This window comes from Hemicordylus capensis, chromosome 6 (assembly GCF_027244095.1).
Source record: "Hemicordylus capensis ecotype Gifberg chromosome 6, rHemCap1.1.pri, whole genome shotgun sequence".
NCBI lineage: Eukaryota > Metazoa > Chordata > Lepidosauria > Squamata > Cordylidae > Hemicordylus > Hemicordylus capensis.
Window position 1 is genome coordinate 116,512,817 of NC_069662.1, and position 14,773 is coordinate 116,527,589.

Sequence of the window (14,773 nt, forward strand, 5' to 3'; positions counted from 1 at the left end):
GGACCACATTTGCAAAAGAAGTGTGGGAAATGTTGATACATCCCTCTTCATGTTGGAGTTAATTGAGGGAAAGTGCATAATACGGACCTCAGCCATAAAGATGGAAATGATCATTAATGGTATCCTTTATCCTCCCACGAGCACTCCATTATCATCACTGGACCTCTTCAGTGGCACCTAAACTGGCTCAGCTCCAGAGTTTGAGCTTAACAGACCTGTGGCAATGGGCTGTTAGCAGTAACATCCAGAGTCTGCCATTTTGATTATGTTGGGCTGGAGGACAAAGGGCCTTTGTCCTCCAAGCTCCTGGCTGCAGACTTGGAGAGGGTTTACCTGGTTTGCATCCTTTTGATTCAAGCCTTTGGGATAGATAGATAGATAGATAGATAGATAGATAGATAGATAGATAGATAGATAGACAGACAGACAGACAGACAGACAGACAGACTTTATTACAGCCTTTGACTAGTACAAAAGCCTTCAGTTTGTCTTCTTGCCTGCAAGAATCATTTTCCTCATTTACACAATAGGAAGCTTGCTTTCTGAGGCCAGGATTCAGGTCTCTTTCAGCACAGTGGGTCTTTCAGAACATTGGCTCCTCTGGCACTGGCTACAATTTGCAATTTATTAAGCCATATTCACATGTCACGTTCAATACTTGTACAATGGGTGTAGTGTATCCACAAGTACAGAGCTGTACACAGGTACAGTTATTCACATGTTATACTGAATACAGGTATAGCCATACACTTGTGATCTGTACCATTCATTTGAGGGGACTGTACCCAGGTTCACTTTTCAAATGAACACAGGTGCTTTCATTCACACAAAAGCCATCATGTATAGTGTACATACATCTGTATACTCATGCAAAATAATGTCTGAATAGGGGTAATTACTATGCGTTCCAGTCTGGATGGTTGGCAGGTACTGGGAGGATATGAACTCCATGCACCAGTCTATATATATATATATGTGTGTGTGTGTGTGTGTGTGTGTATACGCAAGATTCACATGTATCATGTAAATAAGTATACAAATAGCATACTTATTTTTAGGCCAAGAAATGAAAGAGCTTCAGTTGCTTTACTCCCTCACCCCCATCCTTCCACAGACTATTAAATCAGTAATCTATCTCTGAAATTATATTCTTAAAACTAGGATGTAGGATATGTGCTATAATGATCAACACCAATACATTGATTAGGGAAAAGCTTGATCAGACACAGTGTAATAGCAACAACAATGTAATAACTATCCATCCAGAATTATTAGTTGCATTTCTATCCCATATTCCTCCAAGGAACTCAGGGCAGAATACAAACTTCTCCCCCCTCCCCTCCGCACCGCTCCAGTTTATCCTCACAACAACCCCATGGGGTAGGCAAGGCTAAGAGATGGTGGGTGTGTCAGGATCTCTCAGAGAGCTTCATAGCTGATCAGGGGCAAAACCAAAACATTCTTGGATGCCCTTCCTCTTGCTTTTATGAAAATAACATCACACACTCCTCCATGCAGGAGAATGAAGAGGGAGCTGTTGCCCAGCCAGTGGGGCCCTCTCCCTCAGGGGCCCAGGGACATTTGTCCCACCTTGCTCAATAACAGCTATGCTCCTGTGGCTGAGTGGGGATTTGAACCTAGGTCTCCCCACTCCTAGACTCACTCTAACCACTATACCGCATCAGCTCTGTATTAACACATCCACTGGAAATGATGAAGGTGATTATATCTGGATAGATACAGACATAGACACGGATACAGACCGGCATACAGATGCAGATACAGATGTTGTTTGGAGCTATGTGTACTTTACACAAAAATCTGTATTGCTTTATAGCAGTACAGTAATAGTTGAGTTCCTAGATAGCAATTAAGTTCACGGGACCTGAACTGCCCTAACTGTGCCCAGGCAGCCAATGTTCTGACATGACAGCCGTGAGATTCTAGATACAAACTCTGCTTGTCTTTAGACCAGTAGATGCTGTGCCTGTCCAGATCTCCAAAACGTTCCATAACAAACCTTACAAAACTGTTCTCCCCTCTCCCGATCACGTGTCTTTCAGAACTTATGTCTCCTTAAGAGGACGGCCCAGCCCCACATGACATGAAGTCATATGTAGAATGAAGATCGCTGGCTGTGCCGAGCTTGTGTTGCAACGCGGTTTCAGTGTGTTTATAGTCCTTTAAAGCATTCCAAAGGCGGATTTGGTTACTTCACTTTTTGTAATGTTTGATGGAGATTCCACAATATTTCCTCTGAACTGTTAGCCGCCCTCGGTCATTACAAGAACTGAACGTGCGGATAAAGTAACAGGACTTCTGAACACTCCCCGTCTCATTATTTTTTATAGAAATATAGTCGCCTGCAGCAAGCTGTTACACCAGAAGGTCACAGATTTTTAAATTCCGGTTTATTAAAGCAGTAACTCTTCGTAGGGATTATTTGGAAAACACATTTATTTATCTTCAGGTGAAAAATATGGGCAGTAAAAGGACAATGAATGTCCTACGGTGAAGTCCATAATTCTCAAGATGCATTTGGCATTGTCTTTCTTTCCCATCCTAAAGTCATGGCACAGGGAATTACTCTCACTGGTTTTCATTGGAAACCCTTGGATTTACTTCCAAAGAAATATGTTTTGAAAGAGAGCACCCAAAAGCGCACTAACGGAGGAGCAATTTGAATGGGATAACTAAGACACACTAGTAATATATTTCAGCTTTCTACAGCATTGGAGATTTTCATCGCATAAAATTTCTGATTATTAAGTATTGTTTGAGATTAAACCTTCTCCTATAGGCTTTCATTTAGACAGGATACGATCCACTAGTTGGTTCTGGGGTAAAGCCTATAGAAATGAAGATGCCGTGTGCGTTTAGATGGGGCTAACGCACCGGAAGCCGCCACCTAATGGCGCAGCGGGGAAGTAACTTGCCTAAGGAGCAAGAGGTTGCCGGTTCGAATCCCACTGGTATGTCTCCCAGGCAGAAAACCATTGGATTTCCCAGACTATGGGGAAACACCTATATCGGAGATAGGAAGATGCTGAAAGGCATCATCAAATACTGTGAGGAGGAGATGGCAATGATAAACCCCTCCTGCATTCTACCAAAGAAAACCACTTGGCTCTGTGGTCGCCAGGAATCGACACTGACTGCGGGGCACAACTTTACTTTAACGCAGGAGAACCTGGGGTAGATGGCTCTCACAATCTTTTCTCCATTCTGAGCCGTCACCCACGTGATCGACTGAAAATAAGGCTACACACTCCTACACACACTTACTTGGCTCGTCCCACTGAAATCAGTGAGTGTTACTCCCAAGTAAACGTGATGGGGTAGGCATACATGAATGGATATTGATATCACGGGTGTATTAATTTGTATTAATATATTTCTGTTTGGATTCAGCAGAGTAAAGGGGGGGGGAGAATTAGGGAGTTTAATGTTGTGAACAACAAGAAGTCGCTGGACAACTGAATGTTTTTTAGATTCAGCCACAGAATAATTTCTATCCTACTTGTTTAAAAAGTGCGTAAAGTAGTCTACACCAATTATCTCATTCATCCTCACAATAGCTCTATAAAGTAGGTATCATTCATGCTCCCATTTCAAAAACACTGCGCATGTTTATGGACGTGTGTTTGTGTGTCTGTGAGAGAGGGGGTGTAATTTATATGATAATTTATACAATATAATGATAATTTATTTTCTATCCAAAGTTTTCAGTCCAGTTCTTTCTCCTGTCCAAAACCACTCTAGACTTCCAGTCGCACCACTAAAATTAGTGGCGATTGCTCTAAAGTAAGTGCTGTATATTTTGCCCATCAATACCATACAAACCAAGGCATAGTAAATTTCTCCCCCGTAATACAAAATTAATTGGGGTGCACTGCTGAAGATGAAGTTTCACAACACAGCATATATACACAACACTAATGTAGGAAACATAAATTCCAGCGGCCCAGCCATGTCTGTCCCTCCTTGATTTCACTGGGACTGTTGCTTGCAGTGACAATATCAGCCTGAGGTCACACATCTCCTTCCTGGGGGAGGTACAGAACTTCTAGAGCGACCAGATCCTGCAAAAGGACCCACTGGTTGCAGTGGGAGAAAGATTGGCCTCTGCCAATCGTATCAGCTCAAAGCAGATTTATTTCAGGCGCGTTAACCGTAAAGGTAATTCAGGGCGATTCGGCACGACCATAGCAACTACCACAATGCATTGCCTGATGCTCAAGAACCATAAATTAAACATCAGCGTGGGTTTGCTTTGGGAAATGAATTCTATGTTCAGCTTATCAAAAGGATGGATCTCACTGCAGATTGTTCGGACTAGAAGTTATGGGATTGAATTATTACTCAATTGCGTTCCTCGCCGTCGCCCCCCCCCCCCCCATGGCAGAAGAGCTGTGACGGTTGCTCAGCTTTCCACAAGACTGTAGTGAAAATGGTAGGTTTAGCAACATTCTCTCATTTCTCCAAAGAGTGAGAGAGTTCATCAAGTGGCTCATATCCATCGTTTTTAGAGCGGGAAATAACCTTCACCTTCCTTTAAACTCAGGGCGCCAGGTCTTTCCATGTTGCCCCCCCCCAAAAAACCCTTAAATTGTATTTTTCCGTTGGAATATTGACTAACTAGAGGAGATCTATTCTGCTGCCTAGGAGGAAATCAACCTAAGAACCCTTCCACATCCCAGGTTATTTAGAGCACACATGAAGGTGGGGGTGGGTTAATCAGTCCAAGTGGACATATGGAAAAAATGTGATCTTATACTTCCTGATGACTGCTCACCTTTGATTGAAAGAAAGAAAGAAAGAAAGAAAGAAAGAAAGAAAGAAAGAAAGAAAGAAAGAAAGAGACCGCAGTCCATTTACTCCAAAGAGATACTACGGATTCTAAAAAGTTTATAATAGGTTCATGATTTACGGGTTACAGCTTCAAACATCTCTCTCCCCCCGACCTATATACATAAAAAGCACCTAGGCCACCCTTTTGATTTCAGAATCAGCTTTAAAACTTAAAGGACTTCTTAGTCGGTAGTTAAGTTCCTTTCTGTTATCAAGCAATCCAGATAGGACGTTCTGTAAATGCAAGGCTATAGAAAGGAATGTTCTGTTGATTTCTTTTTAAGTTTCTCATCCACTGTGGATTCCACCCCCCACACCCTGTAACCTGTTTTTATTCACATTATTTTAAATGGACATAAATATTACAATGGTCCAGTAGTTCAGGAAGAACTACTCAAAGGACTAAGAGGGGTATGTTTAATTTTTATATGTCTGTAACAATGGAGCTCGTGATCATGTGGTAGCAATTAACGTAAGCTCCCAGTAGAAGTGAAAAGATTACCAGCCAAAGATCACTGTATCCTGGCTTCATTTTATTTTTTTAAGCTGTGACTAACTATGATCTCTCCCCCCCTCCCCCGCAAAAAATGGGTTATATGATATATTCTAGCAATACTGATGGAACTTATTGACAGAGAGTTATTGGTCAGCTAAGAATAGTTCATGACTCTGTGAAAGTCTAACTGTTCTGACCATCATTTCTTTTTAGAGACACGTTTTTTTCCCTTCCTTTCTTGAAGATGTTGGACATAGTATCTCACTCAGCTTGATAAGATCACCTTGAGAAAATTGGTAAATTTTTCACTTCATATCGAGGCTCCTGATCCTAGAAATAGCTGAAATGTCCGATTCTGCTTAGTACCTGGATAGTTATTATCCCATGATATAATATCTTTTATCCTAATTACTCTTAACGCAATGCTTAAGATATGTATGGTGTGTGTGTGTCGTGTGTGCGTGCGTGCGAACAGAAACACTCACACACGTGTGCACATTACCTTAAAAGTTATTCAGAGAAAATATTTTAATATAAAGGAGGAATATATATATTTACGTGTGTGAATGAGTGTTCAGGCTTGTGTGTGAGAGAGAGTGATTAGGATAAATATATGTAGTGAAAGTTCACATCGGAGAACTCACGTTTACCTATTTCAATAGCTCACAACTTTTACATAATTTAGTACAACGGGAAGTAGCATATTTTTCAGTTGTGCCCCATCCCACCTCCTCGGTTTTTAAGTTCTTAAACTCCTGAAAAGATCCATTAGAAGAAATTGTGGGAAAGCGATAAAAGGTATACTGTAAATATATACTGTACTTGCACAATAGGCACTGAGTCATCTCCAGTCTGACTTTGATTCATTTTGTTTCCTGAATGTTTTGAGTGTCTCTTTTGTTCGACTTTACCAGAGGATTCAGAAAATGTCCGGTTTTGAAACTATTGAACAAAAAGCAAATGAAAATTTAGCACTAGCTGTGTGTGTGTGTGTTGTATTATCTGCCCTCGGTTTACAGAGGAATGCCTTGTGTTTGTGCTTAATCTCTGCCCAAGTCTTCCTGAAGCCCACTTTACCACTTGCTTTTGAAAATCCTCCTTATTTTCCAATTATCTCAAAAAGGGGGAAAGGAAAGGAAAGAAAAAAGAAAAACACCCAGCACTCAGCGGGAGGGAAGGAGTTAGGATGTCCAGCAAATGCTGCTCGTAAAGCTGTTTAGTTACATTAGAAACACATGAATATCCTTAAATGCAAAGTGTCCTCAAGACTGGCTCGGGAATGTTGATGCAAGGAAAACGATGGAAGCAGCAGGCCTTGACACCCCTCCTCCGAAATAATGTGATGGAAGGTAAATTGAATTCGCTAATGAAAATCAAATTCGATTAAAGGGCTTCTCCCACCATCACCCGACCCTTACACATTTCCTTCATTCTCAAGGGCTGGATTGTCATTACCCATCAAGAAAACTACAACCTTGTTGTGGGTTAAACCGTGGTTAACCTTTCTTTTCAATAACATTGTATTATCCTACGTGGTGGTTGCAGTTATGATGATAACGTCAATAACAAGGAAAACTACATGTGCAACGTGACTTTGTTAAAATACATGAGAATTTTGCACCTATGGTCCCTAATCCAGATAAATTCAAGGTGTGATTCTACTTTCGCTGGAGTCAATGGCAATACCGCAATGTTTGCAACGAGTGGGATGTGCATTAGTCTTGGCCTTAGTCCTGCTTAAATCCCGCTGAAGTCCATTTAGCCGTGACTAATCGAAATCCCATTGACTCCAATGGCATACAAATGCAACTAGTTTTCTCTGAATCAGGGTCTGCAACACTTAAGAGGGAGTAATTTTCAGATAATTCAGTGGGTCTTACTTCTGAATAAACATGCATATTGAGCTTCTGCACAGATCTATAATTTATTTTATATATGGTTTTGTATGTTAAGCACTAAGCAAGCCTTGACCAAGAATTGCTTGTTCTATATGAAAGTTTGTTGTTGTTGTTTTAAGTAAGTGGCGGTATCTATAAAGGGGTGGAGGGTGGACTACCATGCAGCCTTTTAATTTTTCTGGGGATTTTGTGTTCAGGAAGTCTGCCTTCGATAAAAGTGCCTTCGCAATTCTTTCTTCCTAAGACGTGGTATGGAGCCGCAGCAAGGAAAGAGCCCCCCGCCTCCACCCCTCGCCCGGCTCACCAACCCCGACACCCCACCTTTACATATTTCATAGAGTAAGGCTGCAAATGGCCTTGTCCGTCTCCCCACTACTTTATGCCCTTAGACTCGCTTAGATGACTACAGTCGTGCAATGCTTCCAGTTGGATTTGGGCCTGAACAGATAATTTAGTGGAGAGTTGGTGAATCGAGGCCCCACGCCTCACTTTTGCTGAATCCAGACCGATGCTGTGATCCCGAAGACTGTCATCATTAGTTGCTATCTGGCACATTGGCAATAATCTGCTAGGCGGAGGTATGCGAGGAGCTTTGCCTTGACAATCTCAGAACAACAGAAGTTTTGATTATAGATTCCATAGGCCTAGAAGAGTCCCGCCTACGTTAAGCTGCTAAGGGCGGCTAAATTTGGTTTTATACTTCCTGTAGGATTGATATCCATCCTGAAAAACAGAATACCTAAACGTGTGTGTGTTTTCAACCTTGGGGGGTGTCTCGGATAACTTGTGCTTTTCTTCATGTTGTCACATTCAGATCAACAAATTGCGAGGTTTCATATGAAGCATTGTCCCCCATACACACACACATACACATACACACACGCACACACTCAATATGTAATAATCCATTTTGTTTCAAACATGCTTGATACATGTAATGAAGAGACAAGTTTAAAACTTTCTCGCACAGACATCATCAGTCCACGAATATCTTCATACTGAATCAGCAGCTACATTGGGAAGTTTGCACTAGGAAAGCAAAGAGGTCTTCCAGCGGGTTTGTATTTGTTTGTCTAATACAGCAGAGCACAGTTTTCTCAAAGGGCAAAAGAAAAACTCCACCGTATTATGCTCACATCCAGTGTTCACGAGCAACCCCCACGGTTTTCCTGTTACAGCTGCGTTCAGCTCCTAGCCTGGCAATTTATACTATGCAGAGTCAATGCTCATATTGACTGCAGAAAGACGGTCCACCACCTAGTAATATGTGTCTTTATTCATTTATGTGTTTACTGGCTTTCAGCATGGAACTTTAGCTGACCCCTTTGGACACCCTTCCTGAATACTGTGCTGCTGAAAGCCGAGTCCAAACTGTTAGCGGACCAACCGCAGCAACAGAGAAGTCGACACACATCTTTGAACCGAAGAGAAGCATCATTCTCTCCCCCACCCGCCCCACAAACCATTTTGAGCTAGAGATAGAGCAAAATGGAGAACCCATTTGTAATACTAATTCTTTATCTGCAGAACCAATCAAGATTCTCGTTTGATCCGTGGTCACCCAAAACGGAGAGGCCTTCAGGAAAGGAAGGATATAATTATTATTTAATATAGTCTCATGTATCTTCCCCCTACACCTTAGTTTTTGTCCTCACAATTGGAACAAAGCCCCCCCAAAATGCACCCTACGGGATCCCCACCTCAGCGGCACTTTTCTATTTTGCATGGTTCCTCTAGAACCTCCGGTTCCATCCAGCTCCATAACTCCATAACTTGAGAAAGGAAAACTTTGCCGGGAAAGCAGAGTCAGAGAATCAGGAAAAGGCAAAACAAACACAAACCAAAAGGGGGAAAGAGAGGAGGACATATGACAATTCGCTTTCTCCCAGTTGCTCCCCTTTTAGCAAATCAGACAGACTTCTCCGGCTTTGAATGACACCTCTGGAGTTGGCTAGCCTGCAGCTTTCAACTTGACCTTGGCCTCTAGTGTCTAACCCGTATGTAAAAGAGCGCTGCCCAACGACTAGCCTTTGGGCGGGTGAATGGAGGGGGGGGTGTTGTTGAGTGTTCTGTGAAGAGGCTCAGTTTTAGCTCCGCTGCAAAGCAGATTTCAAAGTGGGGTTCCCAAATGGAAAGCGACGGAAACGGAATCTCCCCACCCCCACAAATAAATAAATAAATAAATAAATAATGAGAAAACTACTAAGATTGCAGTTTTCCTCCAACCTGAAGTCCAGAGAGGGAAATATGAAAATATGCGGAGGGAATAAATATTTGCCTTTGACCAGGAGAAGGAATGCGGAAAAGCCTATCCAGGAGGAGGCTGGGGGGATGGAGAGGAAGGGAGCCCAGCCCTGGCTGCAATTAAGAGAATTCTCTGAAATATTGTTCGGTGACACAAGAGTCGGCTGCATCGCATACCATTCTCAGCAAAGAGGCAGCGCTGGACAGACTGGTGGACAGGCGGGCTGACAGATCAGTTCCTTCCTCGACATGCAAGGGAAAGAGAGTCCCCAAACAAAGCACGATTTAGAATTCCAGCCTTGTAGCAATGCAGTGAAAACAATGTTGCAATGCCCACAGCGAGCACAATAGTTCATCAATACCTGTCAAGCCTGCATCAAAGAAACACGCAATTAAAAGCAACACCCACGCAACAACAAAAGGCGAGTTTCCTCCCTACTTTGTGTGGCGGGAGATCAGTGAGTCTCCGAAGGCCACTGTTTTTTGTGATTCTCTTGCAATTCTATTCTGCAATAACCGGTGTGGAACTTGAACCAGTTTTCTCTATATAATGCTTTCTCTCTGCATGTGCTTCTCTGTAGCGGATGTGTCAATGCTATTTTTTACATCATTAAAAAAAAATTGATCTAAGAAAGTCAATGCCTTTTATGCATAAGGACCTGGCGACTTTAAATCCTAGTGTACTGTTTACATGGGCGCTACATAGAGCAATTCGGTGCAAAAGGACTTTTGTTATGATTATTAATAAGGGGGAACCCCTCTGGTCACCCAAGACAATAAATAATCCCACGCAATATTTTTTATAGCCGAGGATGATTCAAACAAAAATTGTAGGCTGCGGGTTTTATTGTTGCAATAACAAATAATGTAGTGAGCTGGGTTCTGAGGTCTACTTAACCCTTTCTCTTCCATTTAATGTTGTGGAAGGGTACGTTAGTATTCTCTAATCGCTTCCTCTCCTTTAGACTTGTTTGTCCTGGAGAAGAGAGAGTGTTATTATAAATTCTTTTTTATCCCTTAAAACGTGAGTCAAATTTGGTCCAGTAAGAAGACGATGTGCGATATCAGGAATGGACAAAACGTTCCCAAATTCTTGTGGTTTTGGAAAGAGGCGTTGTGACCTCGACATGATACATGTAGCTTTCAAAGGAACAAAACTAGCTACTCATGTTTTGCAGTTAGATTACAGGACACAATGCGAGGAACAATGCAAGCCCGTCCATGTTTACTCGGAAGTAAGCTCCACTGTGCTCTATGGGGCTTACGCCCAGGTTAGTGTAGGCTGCAGTTAGACTGCAACCATAGGCATACTTACTTGGAAGTAAGTCTTATGGAGATCAGTGTGTTTACTTCTCAGTAAGCATGCATAGGATTAGGGTGCAAGATTGGCGACATGGGGTGGGTGGGACGGCCTAAAAAAAAAAAAAGCCACCAGTTGAGCAGGAAGAAAAACATGGAAAGCCAGGAGGGTTGGGAAATTAAGTGATATTGACAAGACTATTTGAGATCGTGTTGAAAGAATTTGATACAGGCAATGTTCTGCAGGGAGGGGGAGGGAAAGAAGAGGAAAACCACACTTTGGAGAGGGGGAGGGAAATACCTGTTCTTCATTTGCACCCCTGTCCGTGGCTCCCTTGTCACGCAAAGTCGTGAGTGGAAGGGGCAGCCGCGCGCCAGTGCCGTCCGCTGCTGGAATTCCAGCCCCTGCACGATTAGGACATTATTTAATTATCTGCACTTTATTCCTCAGATGTTTATCAGCTGCTTTGCATATCACGTGGGGGCGGGCGGCCCAATGAGCGCCAGCCTGGCGCGACACTGGCGCGTCAGCCCTGGTCAAGTCTGGGAGATTTAGTATCTCTTTTTTCAGTCTTTGGGGCTTTTAAAAAAGAGCCACTAGTCTCAATGCGGATCGGGCTATGACAGCCTCCGTGCTCCTCCATCCCCGCTGGATCGAGCCCGTCATGTTCCTCTACGACAACAGCCTGGAGGAGATCAACAAGAACATGGAAGCCGGTTTCCACGCGGCGGCGGCGGCCGCGGCGGCCGGCAGCAACTTCGGGGCGGCCAACCAGTGCCGGAATCTGATGGCTCACCCGGCGTCCCTGGCAGCCCCTGGCAGCGCCGCCGCCTACACGTCGAGCGAGGCGCCCGGGGCGGCCGGGATGGCAGAGCCCGGGGCAGCTGTCAACAAGTGCAGCCCCTGCTCCGCCGCCGTGCAGAGCTCCTCGGGCCCCGCCGCCCTGCCCTACGGCTACTTCGGCAGCGGCTACTACCCGTGCCGCCCTCACCACCACAACGCCGCCCTCAAGTCCTGCGCCCAGCCCGCCTCCTCCTTCGCCGACAAGTACATGGACACCTCGGTGGCCGCCGCCGGCGAGGACTTCACTTCCCGCGCCAAGGAGTTTGCCTTCTACCCGGGCTACGCCGCCGGACCTTACCAGCCCGTGCCGGGATACCTGGATATGCCCGTGGTGCCCACGATCGGGGGCCCTGGCGAGCCCAGGCACGACTCTATGCTCTCCATGGAAGGCTACCAGCCCTGGGCCATCACCAATGGCTGGAACGGGCAAGTCTACTGCCCCAAGGAACAGAACCAGCCGCCCCATCTCTGGAAGTCCACTCTCCCGGGTAATGCACCTGCACGGCCCTTCTCTTACTCCAGAGTATGCCTGTCTTTTCCAAGCACCCCTCCTCCTCAGCCGGGGTTCGCCGTCCCTCTTAGCAATCATAGGGTGGCCTCTCTTAACATAGTGTTAGTCCCCTTAACACTCTCCTGCCACCACATCACCCTCGGAGTATCAGCCGGGCGACTCCTCTCGCCGAAGTGTCAGCCCATGAGCGGGTAGGATCTCGACCTCTTACTCCATCGCCAGTCCTCCTAGACATAATTGGGGTGTTCTTCTTCCGCTGGTCTCTGCCAGTATAAGTAGATCTTCTAGGTGAAGGGGAGTCCTGATATCATCACTCCTGCAATGTGGCTCTTTGAGGCGTTACTGTGCATGGAAGTTCCACTTCCAAGTAATGTTCGCAGTCTTCCGCTGCGATCAGGCCTCTTAGTGCGAACGCCCCGCTTTTTTCTCCGTGCCATCAGCCTCCCCTCTAATAACCATGGACGTCGCCTCTTGTGCTATGGTACCTACGAGTCCTCCTCTTTACACCAGGAGGTATTATTAGTATTGGGAACATGCTCCCCTTTCTCTCATTGTGCCAACCCTATCAGTATTCGTGTGCTTATTTATCTGTGGTCTCCATCTAAGTATGAGTTTCCGCCTTGTTGCTATACCTTGTGGCACTATCAGCCATCTTAGTCTTAGTGGTGCTTCGGGCTTTTGTCATATAATACTGCTTGGCTAATTGCCTAATCGTGCTCTTTTCTTGCTGTGAAGGACCTTCTAGTTAGCAACGGGCTTATTTGCAAAGGGAGCACCAACGAAGCTGCTTCCTGTAGCATCGACAGTACTCTTGTTCGATCGACTCCCTTAGTGTGGCTACTAAGGACGTTGCTCTTTCCTTTCCGCCTGCTCGCAGGCCCGTCTAAGTGAGCATGAAAATCCTTACTGGTTCTGCTTGCTTCTCAATGATTCTGGCCAACTGTTTCTCCGCCCCACCCCCATCCGGTTCTCCCGCAGCACCAAAGCTAGTTATGGGTTTGGTAGCTCTGTGCAAGACCCAGGAATGGAGATAGGAAATGTGCATGATGGAATTCCTCTGTGTGGACCAGGAGGAAAGCAGCTTGCAGAAGTCTGCTGCAGGGTATTAAGCATTCCCGGTTAACAAGAATTTTCCATAAATGTCTCCGCTCGCACACTTCATAGCTTATTGCAACTGCGTATAATTTTCCTACAGCCCTTGGATTTTAAACGGTGAGAGGTTTGCAGCAAAATCTTACTAACGGTAGCGGGGAAACCCTACATTCATTCTGGAGGGTGTCTTAGAAGCCAGAGTGAGCCATTTGATTCAAGCACATTTTCGTTCAGCCCAGCTTACAAGGGGTGTGTGTGTGTCATATTAAATTGATAAACACTTAAAATATAATAATACCCCCATCCCTGTTTTGATATTGTTTTCTAGATGTGGTTTCGCATCCATCGGATGCCAACTCCTACAGGCGCGGGAGAAAGAAACGAGTGCCTTATACTAAAGTTCAGCTAAAAGAACTCGAAAGGGAATATGCTACAAATAAATTCATTACCAAGGACAAGCGAAGAAGGATATCGGCCACCACAAACCTCTCAGAGAGGCAGGTCACAATTTGGTTCCAGAACAGAAGGGTGAAAGAGAAAAAAGTTATCAACAAATTGAAGACGACCAGTTAATGGATTACATGGAAATACAGCTGTCCTGAGACTCAAGAACTAATTCTTTTGTTGGTCCAGATTAAAATAATAATAATAATAATAATTAAAAAAAACAAGACAATGAACCTCTTCTTTGACAAGAACTCTGTGTCTTTGGAATTATGGTTTTTGAAAAAGTATGGGTATTAGAAATGCTTTAAGACTGGCAGTTCTCCTGAAGTCCAAAAGAGGCCATTTCAATGACTGACTATAGAGTCCAAACGCCCAAACAAGAGATCTTTCAGTTTCACTTAAGAAAGATATACATTTTGTCGAAAAGCGTGTAAGTATTACTGTGACTGTTCTAGGACACCATTTAGGATTATAATCTGAGAAACTGATTTTAAAAATTGAGTGAATGAGTGTTTGTGTATATATATGTATATGTATATGTATGTGTGTATATATATATATATATATATATATATATATATATATATATATATATATATATATATACACATACACACACAGAGAGAGAGAAAGAGAGAGAGTAATGTTGCTCTCCCAGTTACCTACCTTTCTGTCCAAAAGCATGCTGAATGGTTGTGCAGGTAAACATGGTGGAAAATGTACAACTGTTGTATGTTTAAGCAATGCATTATATGTTTATTTTTGACTTTATTTTTTATTTTACAAGAAAGGTACTGAATGAAGATTTCAGAGACATCAGTAATGATGGAAACTGTGCCAGATTGCTCTTGAAAAGAAATGATAAGCAACACCAACTATTAGGGTGTATTTTTATGTATTTAGGGGTATTCTTTTACCCCTAAATTATTTTTCAGCAACTCAGTTATTGATATACTAACTCAAAGGGAATACTGCTCTTGCAGACAATATTCCAAATATTTTTATATGGACGCTGCAATTTTGCATTATCAGGGCATCCATCAATGATAAAACGATGTAAATCCTAGAAAGTGCTATTTTAAAATAAGAGG

The 14,773-nt window shown here is 43.7% G+C and overlaps 1 protein-coding gene across 1 annotated transcript; it reads left to right on the plus strand.

Annotated features, from left to right (window-relative positions):
- The first annotated feature begins 11,408 nt into the window (after positions 1–11,408).
- Positions 11,409–13,808, plus strand: HOXA13 (homeobox A13). The gene is made up of 2 exons (XM_053263890.1): positions 11,409–12,120; positions 13,564–13,808. Exons 1-2 carry the CDS (start codon positions 11,409–11,411, stop codon positions 13,806–13,808), a joined length of 957 nt encoding a protein of 318 aa, XP_053119865.1.
- Positions 13,809–14,773: the final 965 nt, after the last annotated feature.

Bases quoted from the DNA above. Each gene is read 5' to 3' on its own strand.
- HOXA13 (XM_053263890.1), top strand. From the start codon at position 11,409: ATGACAGCCTCCGTGCTCCTCCATCCCCGCTGGATCGAGCCCGTCATG. The intron at 12,121-13,563 runs GTAATGCACCTG...ATTGTTTTCTAG, and splicing joins CTGGAAGTCCACTCTCCCGG to ATGTGGTTTCGCATCCATCG.